The sequence below is a fragment of the Eublepharis macularius genome, chromosome 5 (assembly GCF_028583425.1).
Source record: "Eublepharis macularius isolate TG4126 chromosome 5, MPM_Emac_v1.0, whole genome shotgun sequence".
Lineage (NCBI taxonomy): Eukaryota > Metazoa > Chordata > Lepidosauria > Squamata > Eublepharidae > Eublepharis > Eublepharis macularius.
The window spans coordinates 84,109,704-84,130,461 of record NC_072794.1 but is presented as its reverse complement, the minus strand read 5'-3'; the positions used below and the strand labels follow the sequence as shown (position 1 = coordinate 84,130,461).

General features: G+C 41.1%; 1 protein-coding gene across 1 annotated transcript in view; it reads right to left on the bottom strand.

Annotated features, from left to right (window-relative positions):
* Window positions 1-16,849, bottom strand: part of DHCR24 (24-dehydrocholesterol reductase) — a 28,598-nt gene extending 11,749 nt beyond the window's left edge. Inside the window, exons 1-5 of the mRNA XM_054979366.1 lie at window positions 16,092-16,849; window positions 9,839-9,994; window positions 2,242-2,347; window positions 1,897-2,015; window positions 1,308-1,571 (exon numbers count right to left, since the gene is read on the bottom strand). Coding sequence (XP_054835341.1) covers window positions 1,308-1,571; window positions 1,897-2,015; window positions 2,242-2,347; window positions 9,839-9,994; window positions 16,092-16,322 — 876 coding nt within the window. The 5' untranslated portion in view covers window positions 16,323-16,849. The remainder of the gene's footprint in view (window positions 1-1,307; window positions 1,572-1,896; window positions 2,016-2,241; window positions 2,348-9,838; window positions 9,995-16,091) is intronic.
* Window positions 16,850-20,758: the final 3,909 nt, after the last annotated feature.

Genomic DNA, 20,758 nt, shown 5'->3' with positions numbered 1-20,758 from the left:
CCTGCTCTCTTTCTTCCTGTCAATGTCAGTAGATTTTTACCCACACAATACATCTGTTTTTATTCTCTACTCTTACGACTACAGTCTTGAGCATCAACAATATAGAAGAACAGAAAAATAATTATAATGATAACAGCAAATAATGATAATAATAATGACTGATATAACCAACACGGCTGGAACACCAAGTTGTTTAGATCTAGCTATTTATTAGATTTGATTACATTGGAAAAGAATTTGGCTACTGCCAAAGTAATATTATGATCACTTCCAGAATCTGTAATCTATTGTGAGCTGGGACGCAGATCAGATCCTTTACTAAGGGAGAGACAAACATAGTCCTATACCTACGGAATTTTGGGCAATCCAATAAACAATGAAACAATGTGTCAGGACTCCCTGTTCCGCAGCTGCAAAGTCCGTCAGCTAATGGGATCCTTCCAAAACAGCCAGATAGTTCTGCTGTTGGGATTGAATTAAGATGAGCCAACATAAAGGCTTGTTGGTATTTAGCGACAGTCAAGTAGTTGAGGTATGCTGGGCTAGATTTTGGATATACCAGTCCCAAGTAGAGAGGAACAAACTCTACAGGCCCAGGTTCTAGTACTGAACTCATATAAAGCATAAAGATGTCTCAAAATCAAATTTCTAATAAAAGTCAGACGGGGGCAGTTAATATTATTAGGGGAAATCCCCAGATAGTCCAAGCAGGAGGTAACCTGTTTCTGCCAGGTTGTTTTAAAGGCATCCATACTAAGTTAAAAAAAAAGCCCACCTGTTCTTCCCAGGGAGACGTAAGTTATCTTGAGCCAAAATCTAAAAGCAGATGCCTAGGCCCTTGCCTCGAAGGAGCGCACACCTAATTCAGTTCTCAATATGGTTCCTACCACACAGTGTGGAGCTCCAGTGATTCTTTGAAAGAATCTAGCAGAAAAGGTATTGAGCTGCTCATGGCAACCAGAAATACAGACTGGGGTACCATATAACAACTGAGCTCCCACCTTAAGAGTTATACACTGAGAGTACCGCTGGTATATATTGGCCTTTTTAAAAGAAAAAATAGTTATTGTTTTGGTCATTTGAACAGCTGTCGGGCCTCCTCAATATTTTGTTTCCACACGTTATATTGAAAGAGTATTTCCAAATACTGAAATTGTTTAACTAGTTGTAACTTATGCCTATTAATTCCCCAATTATAGGCTGGAGGTCACTGTCATTTAGTAAAAATCAGAACCTTAAACTTATTATTATTGATCTCCAATTTCTCCCACCTTGTTTCATCTCAACATAAAGAATAATTATATCACCTTGCTCTGATCAGCTTCATCAGTCAGAATTCCTGACATTATGACAGCCTCTTCCAAAGAGTATACCAACCCCTCCACAAAATGGTTTTCCTTCTTTTCAGATTCTTCAGTAAATCTTTTGCATATTGCCTTCAGTCCTCTCACAGGTTCATAATGCAATCTTACATATTTTTTAACTGGGACTATCTTTATTTCAGCTGCAACCAGGAAACCCAGGGTACCACAAGACCAAGGCACTGCATAAAATAGGTCTGAGTTCTCCTCCTGAGGAAAAAAAAAAGCTACTGTAACTCTTGTGATGATACAAGTATAATTAGGGATGTAAATTATAAACACTTGAACAATAAGGATGTGTTTACCATTTATGTACTTCTATAAATATTTAAACAAAAAAGCCAATGATGAGCAGAGGAGTCTTATTGAAAGACAAGCGAGAAATCAGAGAATATGTAGGGTCATTCTTCTCCTTGTATCAGAGGCAGTTTCCAATTAATGCTTAAAGTTTTTAATAGTTTAACTTGTTGCCTTTTGAAATTCACATCCTTGGGCATAAAATTGTAAGCCATAAAAAAGTAACAGGCTCTCTTACTGGTGTACATCTCATAAGGCTTCCATCAGCAAGCACAATTTCATAGGCCTTGCAAGTGTGCTGAAAAAGTCCGTATATGTGTGAAGATGTCTCAATACCAGTTCCCATGATCAAGCCACCTGAGTAAAAGATAATGTACAGAAATCAGCTGCACTGCACCTGGCTTTCTGCTGAAAGCTACTTAGAAATTTACTGATAAATCCCTCTAATAAGAATAACCACCATAAGATCTGTAGCATCACAGAAAAGATTCAACAAGAATTCAGTTTTATTTGTTGAGTATATTACCCTGATATAAACCCATGGAACTGTATCAAGTTACTTTATGAGCAGCAATCTTCTCACCTACTGTAAGATCATCAAGCTCTGGTACCACTGGAATAGTCCAGCCCAAGTGGTTGAGATGTGCTGTTAACTGACCCATTGAAACCAAGGGTTCCACACGGACAACCTAAGGCAGAAGACATTTTACACGCCATAGTTTGAATACTGTCATTCATGTTCTGCTGCTTGTACACCAACCATTTCATCATGTGGAATGCACACCAGAGGCAACATAGGCTTTTTAAAAAAACAAGAAATACCACATATAAGTATATTGTGCAGATTAGTGTTACTGAAAATATTTCTTTACAACTGAGGAGAATAGACAACTTAAAACTATGCAATGTCCAGGTTTATTAACATGCTTTAGATGGAGCAGCTCAACAATTCTGACAAGCAGATGCATCAAGTAAAGCTGCATATTATGCTTTAAAACAGAGGCAGACATACCTCTCTGCCCTGCCTATCAGAAAAGCATTTACAACAATATCAATTTGACCCATTCAACTAACATTACAGGCCAATCCAGATTTTAAAATAGGAAGGAATTTTTTTAAATAAAAGGCTTGGGCAGACAACAGGATTTTTGCTTTAGATCAACTAATAGGTTATAATGATGATTTATCATCTTTTCCTCAGCTGAGGTCTAGATAGGATTTGCCTACTTTGCTGAATGGCAATATTTACAATTATCAAAAAGAGTCCAGTAGCACCTTTAAGACTAACCAATTTTATTTTATTGTAGCATAAGCTTTCGAGAATCAAGTTCTCTTCATCAGATGCCTGATCCGAACTGGTCAAATACAGAAGAGGAGGGGAGGGGAAAGAACGGGACATATATCACAAGAAGACAGGATGCAATTAGTGTGAAGGCAATCAAAACATTCCTTTGCTTGTAAATGTAAACATCTCCTTTTGGTGTGGAGTCAGTTTGCCGCAGTGAAGGTATACAATTCCTATGTAGTATAAGCCCTCGATAACCACAGCTCTCCCTGCCAGCTGCATCTGACAAAGAGAACTGTGGTCCCCGAAAGCCCACACGCACTCAGGCTGAGATAATTGACAAACAAAGCCCACACCAGGCGTCTCTGGGCTCCCCCAGACCACGCCTCTGTAAAGGAAATCTGTTACCTGTGATAATGTGATAACCATTCATAGTCTCTATTCAGTCCCAGCTTGACAGAGTCAAATTTGCATATGAATTCCAATTCAGCAGCCTTCAAATATTTACAATTGCAACATCTGTTGGTGTTCAAATATGACCCTACCGCTTTGAGCATTTCAGAATCTTCTTCACTTTTGGAAACTCTTATTGAATCAACACAGAAAATGAAACCTTTAACATTTGTTTATAAATATTTGATGTTTGTTAATAAATATGATATGCAGACTCCAAAAGATGAATGAAATCATGAACTAGGTCATCCAGCTCGGCCAAGGCAATGAGACATGGCTTTAAGCCTTAATACCAGTTGCTCCCATGGATTTATGCTGCGATTTATTCAGCAAAAAATTATGTTTAAGTACACTGGACACCACAGTGCCTTTTTAGTAAACAATTAAGTACAGTGTCCAATTGCTGGCACTGTAACTTACAAAATGAGTCTCTTAAGCATATGCTTTAGACATATCCAGTAATTTGGTCCTTTTGGGAAGAAGTCATTACTCATATTAATTTTGTATTAGAAAACTCATTTATGTTTGAGGATGTTTATGTACTTTTAAATTATTTGCCTGAGGATGTTTATGTACTTTTAAATTATCTGTGTAGTTTTAAATTATTTGCCTGACTCATGGAACCTAACTGATGGTCCCTCTGTGCCGTCCTGTCACTAAAAGATTTATATTACAGCACTGGAAAGACAAAAGCCCACTCCTCATAACTCATTTGATTGAGGACTTCATGAACTTATCAACAGTTGAACCTATCGCATAGAGATGACAACTGCACATGGACTTATTTTTCGATATTTGGAGACCTTTTATAGATTCACCAGCATTGTTTCTTTGTTGTTACTTCTTTCCTTCTTTTTTTTGCTTTGCACAAATAAAAATAAATTCAAAATTATTCTGAAGGTTCTGTGGTGCAGATTATGCCTATGTTCTGGGCCTTGGACTGATATTCTACCTTCCCTTCACACCCTTCTCCAGCTCAGACCACTGTATACTTATAGTACAGTTAGGAAGGGGAAAGGAAAAGTGGGGGGAATAATGGGTTTCTAGACTATGGCTGCTGCAATCCTAAGGGGGAATGGCAAGGGGCAGTAGCAGCAAGCAGAGCAAGAATGAGTATGTATAGATGGGTTTAATTTTTTTTTTGCAGCTTTATATCCTGTGCTAGATTAATGGGAAGTTGTTTAAAATGAGAAAGGAAAGATGTCAAGCTAGTTAACAGTAGTAACGTGATGAAGAAAAAAGTCAGTACAGTACTGGAATAACTGTTAGTATGGTGGTAATAGGAGAGGATAAAGGGAGATTCGGTTTCGTTTTCCCGGCCATGTCGGAAGCTCCTCTCCGCAGGTCCGGGAGGAAACGTACAGTACAGTACTGGAATAACTGTTAGTATGGTGGTAATAGGAGAGGATAAAGGGAGATTCGTTTTCGTTTTCCCCGCCATGTCGGAAGCTCCTCTCCGCAGGTCCGGGAGGAAACGTCCGAGCAGCCTTACCGGGCGGTTGACCCGCGAGGGTTAACCCCCAGGACTCCCAGTGAGGGAGTCGGGGTCCGGGGCGCCGTGGGAAGAACCCTCTGCATACAATGCAGGGGGTAAATTGCCCGTTTGCTCCAACGGAGGCCGGCAGACTTGCGCAGCGCCTCACGTGCTGCCAGGCCATGGAGAACGGCAATAAGCAGATTTAAGGTGAAAGCCTGTAAGTAAGCGAATCCCTTCTGACTTCTAAGCATATGCAAAGGATTGGTGGGAGTTGAAGCTAAGAAGGAGCGGATTTCTTCCCCTTCACGGAGTTTCGGAACTTAGTTGGCGCCCCCCCCCCCCAAGATGGCAACGAGAAAGCAGAGCCCAGCAATAAGTAAATCGGTGATGGTGACGTTACAGGGGAAGGGGGAAACCCTGGAAGAGATGGTGAGGAGAGCAGTCTTCGATGCTGTGCAGCCCTTTGTGGCGAAACTAAATGAAATGGGGCAAAAGGTTGATTCAGTGGAAAGCGAAGTGAAAACCATTAAAGAAACAGCGACTGGAGCAGAGCAGTCTGCGCACGAGAACGCAGTACTCATGAAAGCAGCAAGTAAGGAAGTGAAGCTTTTGGAGAATCAAATAATAGGATTGCAAGTGGACCGTGCCCAAACGGTACTGCATCTTCAGAATGTAAAAGAGGAGCAAGGTGAAAATCTGAAAGATCTGGTGTCTAGACTTTTGGCACCATTCGCAAAGGCAACTAAAGAAGAGTTAAAAAGCGATATTTTGGAAGTCCGGCGGACATCTTCAAAGTATGTAATGAAGCGTCAGCTGCCTCACGAGATTATTATTGACTTTTCATCTAAGAAGACTCGGGACACCATTTTATATAATTCGTACAATGTGGACTTGGATTATTTGGGCAACAAGGTTAAAATATTGAAAGATGTTCCATTTTTGGCTCGTAAAAGAAGATTCAAGTATAAAGGACTTGCGGCTTCCTTGAGGAAATGTGATGTAAAATATAAATGGTTGTTTCCAGAAGGTGTTTGTTTTGGATATAAGGATCAAACTTACAAGATTACATCAGAAGCACAGCTGACAGACTTTTTGTTCAACCATCAGGAGTTTCAGCAGGAAGAAAGTTCAAAATCTGAAGGGGAAAGTGGGGGGGGGGGAGAGAGAGCGGGCGCAGCTGCTCCAGCCGTGCAGAGAGAGTTGAGACCGAGACGCGGGGGGGGGGGGGAGAGAGAAAGTCTGATCCTGAATATAGTTTGTATTGTATAAAATCTACCAATCTGATAGCATATTAGAAAGTTAACTTTTAAGAAAAATTACAGCACGAAGGGAATACAAGACATGTAGTGTAGTGTTTGTTGTTATGTGTTGCCCTTTCCCTTTTCCCACTCCCCCCTTCCCTTTTTTCCCCTCTCTTCCCCTTTATATTTTTGTAGTTCTTTGTAGTTTTTTATGTTAGATATTAAAAATAAAAAAATTATTTAAAAAAAAAGGAGAGGATAAAGGGAGAATGCTAACAGAGCAAATAAATGGCCATTCTAAGAGTTACTTTTCCATGCTAATTTAAAGTAGCATAAATGTTCTACCATTCAGTTGCCAGATCTCACATGATAAAAACAGAATTCAAAATTTAAAAGAAATCTCTTCCACAGCAAATTGATTTTTCTGAATAATGTTACAAGAGTCCCAAGATGAATTACAAACAGTGCTTGTAATGATTTTAACTAAATGTGTGTATGTGTCTTTAAATGCTTGGTGTGATATAGATGAAGAGTGGGGGTGAAAGAGAGGGATGAGTGAGTGATATGATTGGTTGATGACAGAAAGTGGGGGTGAAGTGAATGCCATTTTTAGTTACTGAGGGAGAAAAAAGAAAATTGCGCTAGGAAATACTAACATGTCAGACAAATGCTGGAAATGTAAAAAGCATGAAGGATCATTATATCATATGTGGTGGACATGTGAAGTAGCTAAACAGTTCTGGGGAGAAATAATTGAAGCAATAAATGAGATTTTACAAATACAAATAAATAAGAACCCAGAATTGTTGCTACTGAACTTGGGAATGGAGGCAGTTCCAACGCAGCATAGAACATTGTTATTTTATATGACAGCAGCGGCAAGACTTTTGTATGCGCAGAAATGGAAGACACAAGAAATACCAACTATAGAATACTGGATTTACAAATTGCTGTACATGGCAGAAATGGACAAAATGACAAGGAAACTTAAAGATCTTGACCTAGGACAATATATTGTTGATTGGGGGAAATTGAAACAATTTTTGGAAAAAAAGTGGGATGTAAAAGGAGAACTGTGGCAGTCTGAAAATTTTTAAAGAACAATGTTGCAATGAGAAGAGAGAAGGGATCTTACCATTTAGGGGGAATGTAATTATAATCTAGGCTAATATAATATTTAAGGGAATTTTACACTGAATATATGGGATAATGAGAAGGGGTAAACAGACATCTCAATGAGGTATACTATATATCAGGTGTGGCCAAACTTGCTTAATGTAAGAGCCGCGTAGAATAAAGGTCAAATGTTTGAGAGCCACAAGGCATGATGCATTGAAGTGACTTCAGATGAAGAGGCGAGTTTGGGGGAGTGTCCTGAAAGTGACATCACGGGAAGGGGTGGGGTTTTGGTGCAGTATGCTGGCAGTGACATAATGGGAAGGAGTGGAGCTTGGGAAGAGCCATCACCTGACCTTTGACAAAAGTGATATCACATCCTTGATAGGCTTCACCCCCAAAGTCCCCAGGTATTTTCTGAGTTGGACCTGGCAACCCCAACATTGTTATTAAAAATATGAAAGACATAGACTAAAATAAAATAAACTGTACAACCACGGCGATACTCAGAGACCTCTGGGAGCCGCACAATATGTCTAGAAGAGCCGCATGTGGCTCCCGAGCCACAGTTTGGCCACCCCTGCTATATATGATATATAACATAAAATAACGGGTTAGTGGATCAGACTTTACATTATAACACAGTATGTGGTTGTGCTATATGGTGTTGTGTGCTGTGCTACATTGGTGGCATAGCATATAATATATATACAATATATATACAATATATTACTATAATATATACTATATTGATAGTGTATTTGATGGAGTATATTCTTAAAAGAAAAGAAATAGAATAAGTTTAAAGTAAGAGATAGTGCGATCCCTGCTATATATTATATTATACTGTTATGTTATATTGATATGAGATATACTATATTGATAGTATGTTTGATAGAGTTTATGTAAAAGAATAAGAATATGCTTAGAGTAAGAGATATTATGATTCAAAGTTGGTAGGAAAATATAAATGAAATAGATTTAAGTAATAAGAAGGGTTAAGGGTTGGAAAGCTGTTGGAAGTCAATAGGGAGGGGGGAGGAAAAGGGTGGGGGACAGAGTAAGGGGTAAAAATGGGATTATATGTGTTAAATTTGGAAAATTTTCTTTTGTTTTTCCACTCACCAATAAAATTTTATTAAAAAAAAAAGATTCAGTCAGAGCAAGAAAGTCAAGCTGCGTGCATGGTTAAGCATTTCTGAGAAAAATATTGAGTCAGGGCAAGAGAGGCAAGCTGTGCGCAGCCTGAGCTTGTTTATATATAATCTGTGTGGAAGCCTGAACTGTGTATTTGTGGAGGAACAGGAGAAAGCAGGCAAACTGTGTGCACGCCTGAGAAAAGGTCTTACTTCTAACTGAGCGAGAAATTAGTATCAAAAGCAGGCAAACTGCATGTGAAGCCTGAGAGAAGATCTATGTGACTGGGTTTAAGTAATGTAACTTTAAGAATTGAGAACTACTCTTTTGAAACCATCAAGATTTAGAAATAATATGAAACCGATACGCTTCTTATAAAAATAAAAGTTTACTTTGGGGTGTTTTTTTTCATTCCTTCCTATATCCCATTCCTTTCCGCAGGGCCACATAGTGCCATGAAAAATCCTGTCCGTTGGGCACATTACTAAAAGGAGAAATTTAAGTTATTCTGGAATTTAATTTCTGGTGGCAGCAATCTACCAAGAGGGGGCAAGAATAAAAGGCTTAAAGACCAAATCTACCCAAGAGAAAGAAAGGTGTCGTAACAGTGCCAAAGAAATGTAGTGAGGACAGTAGATTGTTATAAATAAATCCTACGTCACTTTTCCTGCAAAACATATGGAGGTTCAGAACAACACCAAGAATCTCCTTTTTGTTTGGGTATGTATAGCATGGTATATTGTGTCAGACTAAGATCCGGGAGACCCAGTTCAAATTCTCACTCTGTCACGAAAGCTTCCTTTACTAAAAAGGCAGAGAGTCACACATTGCAAAGAATGTGCTTTTGGGCCAGGCCACGTTTGATGTTACCTTAATTATTTCAGCAAACAGTCAATACAGTAAGACATCAGAGAATCTGCATCTTTTTGGCAACCTTTTAGCTTCAACTCTTTACAACAACTCTCAGCATTAGATTTCCTTACTTTTATTTTAAAAATGAAATATGCTAGAAAATAGTTTAAGAGAAGTTATTTTTAAAATGGACCTCACGTAAGAATGGTATAACAAGCTCCATTTTCCAAAACATATTTAGGAAAAAATGATATTAGGGTTTATAGAATCTTACATAATACCCAATAAACAATAGGTTTCAAGTCTCCTCAAGTTATGGCTTCCACTGAAATCTAAAAACCACGTGAATTAAAAAACTGCATTTAAAAGAACTGAATTATGATTTATGCATCACTCTGTATTAAAGGAAAAATTAACTACTGCTGCTTTAAAGGTCTTGCTCCTTTGATTCTCGTGGTTGTAGACTGGCACCTAATTAATTGGTTCAGGCATATCAGAGAATAATGGAAATCACACTGCATGGAGGACAACAATTGGTGGCCTTAATGATAGGTTTCAAAGACCTAAATCCCTTAAAACAAAAGTCCAATGTAAGTGTTAAGATAAATTTCAAGCTTACCTGTCTTTCAGTATCGACCTCCAGAATATCCATCAAATTGATGGTTATGTTCTTATGAGTCTTCTTGTACTTTCCAACCCGAAGAGATACTGTAAGCCAGCCAGGACGGCCAGTGCACATATATGTTTTTTGGCCTTCTTTTTTCCATTCTCGCACCTAGAGAAAAAAAGCTCGTTAATCTCATTGGAAAGTGTCCCATCACGTTTAATAGATGCCACATCAGGATTCTTATCAAATGCCAAGTTCAGCCTAGCTGGTCTAATCAGCAGACCAGGAACATCTAAATTCAATACAGAGAATGATAGTTGTGCAAAAGTCCTGTGCTAGTCAGTAATGTTTTATTAAAGTTTTCATGTGATTTCATACTGCATTGCTAACATGCTGCAAATACTGCTTGGACAAGAAGAGAGACACGATTTAGACAAATTATGATTTTTAACATTTTTACCCCACCTTTCTGCCCTCACAAAGCCACTAAACCAGCTAACAAAAGATAAAAACAATCTTAAAATACTGTTGATCCCAACTACATGGGGCCAACAAACCTGAAGGACCGCCTACTCCCTTAAGAACTTTCTTGATGGTCATCTTTGGATTCCTTGCTTCACCTCCCTTACCTTCTAAGATTAGGTGGGTGGCAGCCTGAGAGACAGATAGTCTTGGTACCAAAACTCTAGAACTCCCCCTTGTCAGAGTGTGAAAGTAACTCTGGCAAGATCCAGCATGGTCTGATCATACTGATCTAAGTGACAGTTGAGTCATGTGAGCATCAAGGTTGCAAGGTTGCATCAGCCGAAAGTGCTGAGTGCACAGGTACATACTGATTGGACGTGAGTATGTATAAATGTATGACTAGTACTGTGTATTATGTGCCTGCATAGGTATCAGAGTCTGGCGAAGCACTTTGCCACTCTGAACTGTATAAGCTATTGGACTGTACATATGAATATATCTCTGTGAATAAACCTGTAAATAGGTCACTTTACTTGGTGTGGTCTCTACTGCTTCAAGCCTGCTTCGTATTGCCAGCCAGTACACCGCCAGAAAGCTTTGCGTCAGGGTTATGGGCCCAGACTGGCAGTTGGCGGCATAACAGGTGTGCAGACTGGAGGATTACAGCGGCGTGTGCTGAGCTCTGGAGGCTCCGGTGAAGTTTGGAGGCGTTGGGAGCCAGCAGCTGTGAATGTCAGCCAGTGAGACCGGTGAGAGTGACACAGATACAGAGAAGATACAGTCCGGTGCCGGCAGCAGTCCAGCTCTCTCTGACCTTGAGGATACGGAGGAGGAGGCAGAGCAGGAGGCGAGTGTGCAGCTGGTGGAGCATAACGACGCAGTCATGGCTCAAGTTCAAGCAGGGATGTCTTTGCTGGTGGAAAAGTTGTTTGACACCAACTATCCTGTGTGGTCGTGCAGGATGCGACATCTGCTGATACGTGAGTCACTGTGGGACTGTGTTGATGCACCCCCTCAAGCTCCGACAGCTGAGAAGAGGGTGAAAGATCAGAAAGCATTGGCCCTGATAGTTCTGAGCATTGGAGATTCACAGCTCCTTCATGTGCTCGAAGCACAGACAGCAAAGGCGGCGTGGGATGCTCTGAAAGCTGTGTTTGTGCCAAGCTCTGCAGGGTCGCTTATCTTGCTTATGAGGCAACTGTATAGAGCCGTTATGCAGCCAAATCAGTCAGTAAGAGAACATTTAAACAAACTGACTACCTATTTTCAGTTATTGGTGCAGCGAGGGAAGGATATCTCAGAGGAAGACAAGGTCTACCTAATTCTGAGCTCTCTTACTTGCTCTTTCGATCCTTTAATTGCTGCACTGGAATCTGTGGAAGCAACAAGATTGGATCTAAATTACATCGTTGGAAGGCTTTTTGATTTCGAAGCAAGAGCTGTGCAACGTGAAAGAGAAGGAGAAGCCAACTCCAGGAGCGAAGCCAAGTCCGGGAACGGAGCCAAGTCCGGGCATGGAGCCAAGCCTGGGAGCAGTGCCAAGGCCAGTGGAAATGCTGCGGCTGGAGAAGGTTACACATCGTCACAGAGCTCTTCAGCATTGCAGGTGCAGCGGCGTTGCTTCAATTGTGGATCCTTGGGACATATTGCCAGATACTGCCCAGCCGGGAGAAAGTGTCGTGGAAAGAAGACGTTCAGCTCAACACAGAAGCAGACAGCTACAATGGTAGTTGCTACTGGACCTGAACCTGAACTTCCAGCGCAGTATAATTGGATTTTAGATTCGGGCGCATGCCAATGCATCGTCAATAACATAAGTTTATTGCAGGAGTCAAGGTCTTCAGCTTTACAATCTGTGAGTATGGCAGATGGGCATTGTGCTGAAGTGACCTGCCAAGGGAGTGTGGTGTTCCCAGCACTAAACCATGTATTTGATAATGTGTTATGTGTACCCACACTAGAAAATAATCTGCTGAGTATTTGTGTGCTAGATGAAGCAGGTTTTAAGGTACAATTCCAAAATAAAGGGTGTGATATCCTGAGGGATGGTAGGCAACTGGCAAAAGGGGAGTTAAAAAATGGCTTATATGTGTTGAAAGCTAACACAGGAAGGGCACATTCAGTGGTGAATAAGGGGTTACATGAGAAATGCATACGTTTATTGCATAGGCGTTTGGGGCATGCCAGCTTTGGAACAATACAAAAAACACTTGCGTTGTTACAAAATGAGAAACTGTCTGATTGTCAAGTGTACTTAGATTGTGATGTTTGTAAACAATGCAAATCCAAAGCAGTCCCTGTCGCCAGATGGAGTCAAAGAGTCACTGAAACACCCCTGGGTTTAATTCACTCTGATGTAGTGGGACCTTTCCCAAATAGCCATTCTAAACGAAGGTATCTCCTACTGCTAGTTGATGATGCAAGTAGATTCATGTGGTGTTACCCTTTAAAGCAAAAGTCTGAAGTGTACCAAACGATTAAAACATGGGCTAGAAGGGTGGAAAAGCAGTTTCAACACCAGATACTAGCATTTCAAACTGATATGGGTGGCAAATACGTGTCTAAACAGCTAGCACAATGGTTTAGTAGACATGGCATTAGGCATAGGATTGCTAATGTTGCTACACCCGCTGAAAATGGAATAGCAGAGAGAAGAGCAGGGATGCTCCAGGTAATGATGCATTCCATGTTGACAGATGCTGGTTTACCTATGTCGTTTTGGGCAGAAGCTGCAAAGGCAGCATGCTATATCATAAACAGGATCTGGACTCAAGCAATAGATTAGGTTCCTTACCGGGTGCTGTATGGTAGGGATCCGAATCTAAACCATCTCAGAGTATTTGGAACTAAGGCTTGGGTCAATATACCTCTGGTAAAAAGGAGAAAAGGAGGGGCCAGATCACGCAAGCTTACATTCTTAGGTTATCAGCTAGGAATGAAGGCGTACAGATTTGCTAATGGTGAAAATGTGCTGACCTATAGCAGATCAGCTGAGTTTTGTGAAGGACTAGGGTGGAAAAAGGTACATGCAAATGATTTGCCTGAATCAGTATTGGTGCCACTATCTGCAGATGCAGAAAGCAGTGTGGAGGTTAAAGAGGAAGTGCAAGCTCCGGCACAAGCTACCTCTGAAACTAGGCAAAGCCCAATACCAGCACCTAGGCAAACTCCAGTACCAGCACCTAGAGTGTCTTCAAGGGTAAATAAAGGTATACCGCCTCAGAGGTATTCTCCTTCTGTAAATATGGTCAAAATACCAGAAAGTTATGAAGAGGTATTATCTCTAAATGCAGGAGAGAGAAAAAGCTGGTTGGAAGCTATGGAGGCGGAATATGATTCACTGATAAGTAACGAAGTGTTTACTGTTACAGAGCTGCCAGAAGGCAAAAAAGCTCTTGGTTGCAGGTGGATATTTACTGTTAAAAATAAGCCTGATGGAAACAAGCAATATAAGGCAAGGTTGGTGGCGAGAGGTTTTGCTCAAGTTGAAGGGCAAGATTACAATGAGTGTTTTGCACCTACTGTGAGAACAGAAACCATTAAAGCAGCACTGACAGTTGCAGCTAGAAAAGGTATGAGGATTGATCACTTTGATTTCCAGACTGCATATCTACATGCAGAAATAAGTGAGGAGTTGTATATGATTCAAATACCTGGGTTTCTGTGTGGTAAGCCACAACAAGTATTGAAACTAAAGAAAGCCTTATATGGGTTAAAACAAAGTGCTCATGCATGGAGTGTATGTGTAACAAATGCATTGAAGCAGCATGGATTCAAGCAAAGCATAGCTGACCCATGTCTGTATGAAGTTAATCTACAAGGGAAAGTGTGCAAATTGCTGATTTATGTAGATGACGTCTGTTTCTTTTACTATTCAAAGTTTGAATTGGATTGGTTCATGAATACTGTCCAAGGTCTGTTTAGGATGAAACATTTAGGACCTATTCAACACTATCTGGGTGTAAAAGTGTCCAGAAATGAGAATGGATGGTATGAATTGTGTCAAAGAGACAAAATAGAACAGATGTTAATAAAGTACAATATGTCTGATGCATACTGTGTAGAAACACCAATGACAACCAGTTTCTGCAAGGAACCAGATGATGAAGTGTTCATGCATAAAGCATTGTATCAATCACTGGTAGGATCATTGTTGTATGTGGCAGGATGGACTCGTCCTGATATATGTGGTGCAGTAAACTGGCTCTGTAAGAAAAATGCCAACCCATACCAAAAAGATTAGCAAGCTGCTAAGAGGGTACTGAGATATTTAAAAGGTACCATGGATTACAAACTAGTTCTGAGACCAAACACAAATGAGGCATTGTTTGCATACAGTGATGCAAGCTGGGGTGATCATTCTGATTCCAAGTCAACCTCAGGGTTTGCAATATATGTGTTTGGAGCATTGATACACTGGAAAACCATTAAACAAACACATGTGTCTACGAGTTCTTGTGAAGCGGAATACTCTTCTTTAAGTGACTGTGTTGTACAACTTGAATGGTTTCATCAGTTATTAAAAGATATGTCTGTAAAATGTACACAACCTGTGACAATCATGTGTGATAATACAGCAGCACAGCAATTAGCAGGAGACCAAGGTGTACATACTCGTAGCAAGCATATCAATATAAGATATCAAAACGTACGGGAAGCAGTGCAAAAAGGGAATGTAAATATTGAGCACTGCAACTCAGAACAAAATGTAGCTGATGTTTTCACAAAGTGTTTACCTACTGAAAGATATGTGAAACTCAGAGGAGAACTGTGTTTGACATGCTGAAATCTTGGGAGGCGTGTCAGAGTGTGAAAGTAACTCTGGCAAGATCCAGCATGGTCTGATCATACTGATCTAAGTGACAGTTGAGTCATGTGAGCATCAAGGTTAAAAGGTTGCATCAGCCGAAAGTGCTGAGTGCACAGGTACATACTGATTGGACGTGAGTATGTATAAATGTATGACTAGTACTGTGTATTATGTGCCTGCATAGCTATCAGAGTCTGGCAAAGCACTTTGCCACTCTGAACTGTATAAGCTATTGGACTGTACATATGAATATATCTCTGTGAATAAACCTGTAAATAGTTAACTTTACTTGGTGTGGTCTCTACTGCTTCAAGCCTGCTTCGTATTGCCAGCCAGTACACCGCCAGAAAGCTTTGCGTCACCCCCACCCCCAGGGAGGTTTGCCTGTCCCCTGCTGTTTCCATCTTCCACCAGTGGGTAAAGCCTTTTTAAAATTTTGCTTAGCATTTCCTCCCTCCCTGATGTTTAAACTTTTTTTAAAAAGTATTTATTTTAAATTCTGGTTTTAAATTATGTAGTGGTTTTAATAGTTTTTAAGATGATACTTTAATTTGTATTATTTTAAATCTGTAAGCCCCTTGGTAGCTTTGTGAAGGCAGAAAGGCAGGATAAAAATCTTGTAAATAAATAAATAGTCTAAATTGTGTGTGTCATAAGAAAAAAATCACTAATTGAAAATTAAATAAAAGCTCACTTGGCATTGTCTGCAGAACTCTCTGCTCCTTAAACCAGTCGCTTTGTTGTCTGAACAGTTCTGGTGAGCTGGAACACACCCTGCAAACGTGCTATCAATAAATGAATATAATTTCTTTATCAACACCCCTGTGAAGCAGGCTTCATCCCCAAGATAGGCAGTGTAGAAGACACACACCACTAAGAAGAGATGTAAACCTGGGCATCAGCAGACGCGCTATTACACTGCAACAAAAACACATCTCCCTATTCTAAATCACACTTTTTTCTTTGTTCCCGCACCTCCCCAAGTCTCACCTGTGACTGGATGTAGCGAACTCGCTGACTATGCTGCAAAGGAGCACTGTGAAGCTTCTGTACAATCCAAGAGCGGAACTGATAGTAGATGTCAAAAAGGACAGAAAGGGGCAACAGGAAGAGGCACACAAAAATCCAGCGGTGATGGACCAGCACGTACTCTATCCCCTTGTACTTGGCCCACAGCAGGAGTAGCAGGAGCCCAATCCCTAGAGACAGCAGAGGCTCCATCCTGAGCCGGTCAGCAACTCTCTGCTCACCTCCTCAACTCCGGCTGGCACCAATGAATCGCAACAAACGCCGACAAGCTTCCTCTCAGGCGCCTCCTCAGCGCAAGGAGACACCTGTTCCAAGCTGGAGAGCTGCAAGCGGCGCAGGCTCCACCCCGCTCTTGGTATGGAAAGAAGCCAGCTCCTTCACGGCTTCTTCCCACACACTCCCTTTACCCTGCCGCGCTTCAGCAGCTCCGGGCCCGCATCCAGTACCCCACCCCAGCTACTGAGACCCTCGCCCTCTCCTACTGAGCTCCACTTGGGAGGGGGAGGGGGTAAGAAGGCAGAAAGCCCCTTTGTAGCGCGAGGAATCTATTTAGAAAGCGCGCTCGTAAGATCCCCAAACACCCCGTGCCAACACGCAGGCCCTTTTCAAACTCCCTGCTCCAGCTGACCGTTAACTGCGCCCCCTCCTCAAAACACGCGCACAAATCCCCCCCCTACTGCCTCCCGATCTAATCACGGCTGCTCCGCCACGCAACTCGAAGGCTCTCACTCTTCTTTCCTGATTGGCTGAGCTGTTCCCTCAACGAAGTGGAGAGGGATGATGTCCAACCAGTAGGAAGGCGCCGTTGGGATCGGATGAGGCGCCGCGCAGGGCGATTGGCTAGAGGAGCGAAGGAGGGAGGGGTGCAGGGGGCTGAGCTGCCTGCGAACTGCGCGAGGCGCTTGGGGCTCTGTCTTCTCTCTCTCTCTTCTCAGCGCTTTTAGAGACTCCCGAAGGTGTGTGTCAAGTCCCCGAGACTGCTGTACTTGGCCCTTGTCTTTGAATTTTGAGCCCTTATCTTGGTACATGTGAAACAATAATTAATAGTAAAGCATCTCTGAGCATGTTCCCCAAGCTCGCCCTTTCCAGAAGAATACCTGTGTTGAGTCTGTTGTAGCAAAAACATCGAAGAGTTTTGTGGCTAATTGTGACAGGAACATTTCTGCATCTAAAGAGCTGGCTTTTCAGAAGCTTATGCAACAAAGTAAGGACTGTTGTCCTTTCTCCCCACTTGGTGGGAACAATGGAAACTTTTCCAGGCCTTCACTAATCTTAGTAAGTTCTACTTGTCATTTCTGTGGTAGACACCCACAACTAGTAATAACTTCCCTTGCTTCCCGTATTTACAGCTTCCTTTTTGTAGTGGCTCTGCTTAGAAATTAATGCTTCAAACCATATCTATGGGCTGGGAAATATAGCTGGCATACTGGAATGGAACAGCAGCCAAGCTTTGGCACAGAACCACGGGGGCTTTTTCAAGCCACGTGCTGGCTTGCAGCACATTGCTTAGAACACTGTAATCCTTCCACTCTTGTGGCACAGTAGAAAACAAACAATTTGCAGAATCTGGTGCAGGGATGGTCATGAAACAAATACTCCCCCCCCCCACCACCACTACAAGACTTAATTTGATTCAGGCTTCGACCTCAAACTTTGGCAATATTTCAGCACTGGATCTGAGGCCATGTGGACTAATAAAAAGGGGTCCTGATTGAAAGGGCCATCTCAGCTCTACAAGCAGCTGTTCAAGGCAGCACAATTCCATGCAAAAAACAGCTTCAGTACAGCTTCCTGTGTTGTTGCCAGCACACTGTGTAAACTAGAGTGGTTCTATTCATTATACAGAACACAGTGAAAATAACACTTCTTATATCTAAGTTTAGTTGAGAGGGTAAGGTGAAAGCTTCAAGACAAGCAGCTACGTTTATTTAAACAATATTCAATTTAGTTCTTCCAAGTAATTCTCAAGAGAACATTGAGTTCCATAAAAAATGGTTTGGAGCACTCTGTTAGTAGCTGTCATGTGGAGATTTGTGTTACTAACCTTCAAAATACAAACACCAAACACTTGAGCACAGCCACAATATTCTGCAATCAGTCTGGGCACCTTGTAGATTTCATGATACGTGACAATGTCATATGACAATACATGACATAAATAAATGAGGACAGTTTGACATGAGTCAGTATTAAACTACATGCTGGATTGTTTCCTTCATCTCACCCTTAAAAGAGCAATGCTACAACACAAATTTCAGTTGTACTAGAATAGACAATGTCTACATTTTTGTGGTAGACACCTACAACTCGTAATGGGTAGAGCCCACTTCTTATTTGTAATTAATTTGCATTAAGTGGCTGTTTCTTGGATGAATGCTGGAAAGCTACCTGCAGGAAAGACAGCTGAATCTACCTGCAGCAAGAGTAACAAATGGGATTTAAGTGACTTTTGAACATATTGCCCTGCAAATTAACCTTTCAGGTTGATATGCATAGCGTTGGGAGGATCAATGCTGTCCCTTTCCTTAGGTTTCAGAGGCGGACAAACCAGGAAGTTAGAAAGATAGAGAAATTAGGGCATCTGTTTCCTCTCTACTCTTTACTGTCCTGAACAATCCTTTGATGTGTAGATTGCTAATGTCAGGACTTCTTCCTTCTTCTTCCTCTTTGTCACAGACACACTTCTCCTCTCCATCTTGTACCATGGATGCAGGACCTGTCCTGCAATCCAGAGCCATCCTTAGACTAGACAGATAGATACGAATCTCTCTCTCCTTTTTCCTATCAGAGTATGGAGTTCCCTGTAATAAAGAACTCTCATTTCTCTTCTAAACCTAAGAAAAGCCTCAGAGCGTAAGTTTATTATTTTCTCTCTCACACACATACCAGCCATATAAACATAAACATATAGACACAACACAACCAAGGAGGAGTTTCTGAGGGTAAGCTAAAAAAAGCAGGTGGTGGTAGAGAGTGCTGTCAAGTCCTAGCTGACTTATAGCAACCACTGGTGGGGTTTTCATGGCAAGAAACTAACAGAGGTGGTTTGTCATTGCCTGCCTCTACAACCCTGGTCTTTATTGGAGTCTCCCATCCACTTATTAACTAAGGCCAACCCTACTCAGTTTCTGAGATCTGACAAAATCAGGCTTGTTTGGGCTATCCAGGTCAGGTCTTTACCTTGAGGTAGAAGAGAACAGTACAAGGAGAAGATAAAATTCTCTCGGATGTTGTATTCCTGTATAAGTGAAGCCGGCCTATTTTCTAAAGATCCTGGAATCCATTTTTAAGTATGGAAAGTACCAGACTATTTTACTTGACACACAGCTATGCTCATTTGGGACGAATTCCAAAATGACATATTCTGAACGGGAAAGGACAAAGTGTTTACTTTTGCTGTTTGCATTAGCCAGTGTACAGAAGCAAAAATCGATAGCAGGTCAGTATCTTCTCAGTCAGCCAGAACCTGATCATGCTCAGTGTCACAGGAACCTAGCAGAAAAGGAGGGGCTGACAGACAGTAACTCAGAAGCTTACTTTAAACGGATAACTTTTCTCTCTTTTAAGATTCAAAGACATTAAAACCCAGTAATTCATACATCTACTCTTATGCCTAAAGAAGGAAAACACTGTGCACACACTAGCAATCATGAGAACACAATCAAAGAGAGAACATGAGGAAAATCCACAGCAAGAGAGATTCTTTTAAAGAGCTTTTGGTTTTAAAGGAGGAAACACTGACTGACCAATTGCAGACTTAGTTCAGACCATTCAGAAATACTAGTTCAAGTCACTGAGAAACACTGCCTTGACTATAACATCACGCTGACACTAACCACATGATTGTATTGCTGGAAACACACATACATGCATGCATATATCCATATATTCACAGCTCAATCAATCTCACTATATCTCTACATGAAATAACTCAGCAATCACTATGCATATATCAATCACATAGGCCTTAATCATAAGGAACTAAGGATATACTGAACCAAACAAAATGGAGTCTAAATGAACTTTGAATGGAAACGTGGCAATAAGCTAAGATCTAGGGGATTTTTGCTGATACATGATATTCATATGAGTAATGATAGCAAATGCTAAGGGATCAGAATGACCTGACCGTTTTACAGATGTCACGATCTCAGCGCAAAATCTGCAAATGCTGCAATTTTTAGGCGATTTCCAGTGCCAGGAATGACTCTGAAGAATCTCATTGGTGAATTTGAATGGGTTGATGTAAGCCAAAACTGTATAAAAATGAGCAAGAAAACCATGGAGTCTAAGAAGCTAGGAGGAGAGAAAGGAAGGAATACCTCCTTGCTATCTCTCTCCTTTTCCTTTCAGGTTGGCAAAACGCTCTCCCATTCTTTCCATCAACGAGAATCTCTGGGACATCTCCAGGATTGGTAAGATGATTTACTATGCCTTGTTCTTGTTGTATTGTTGATCAAGCTATTGCTATGCTAAAACCATGCTGTACCACGATACTCAAAGCCTATGTAACCTATGCAAAATGATTTGAATAAAACTTACTGAAATTTATGTCCAGGCCTGTGTTGTATCCTTGCTCTCTCTTCATTGGGGAAAATCTGACTCAGTTGAAGATATATCAAAGATTC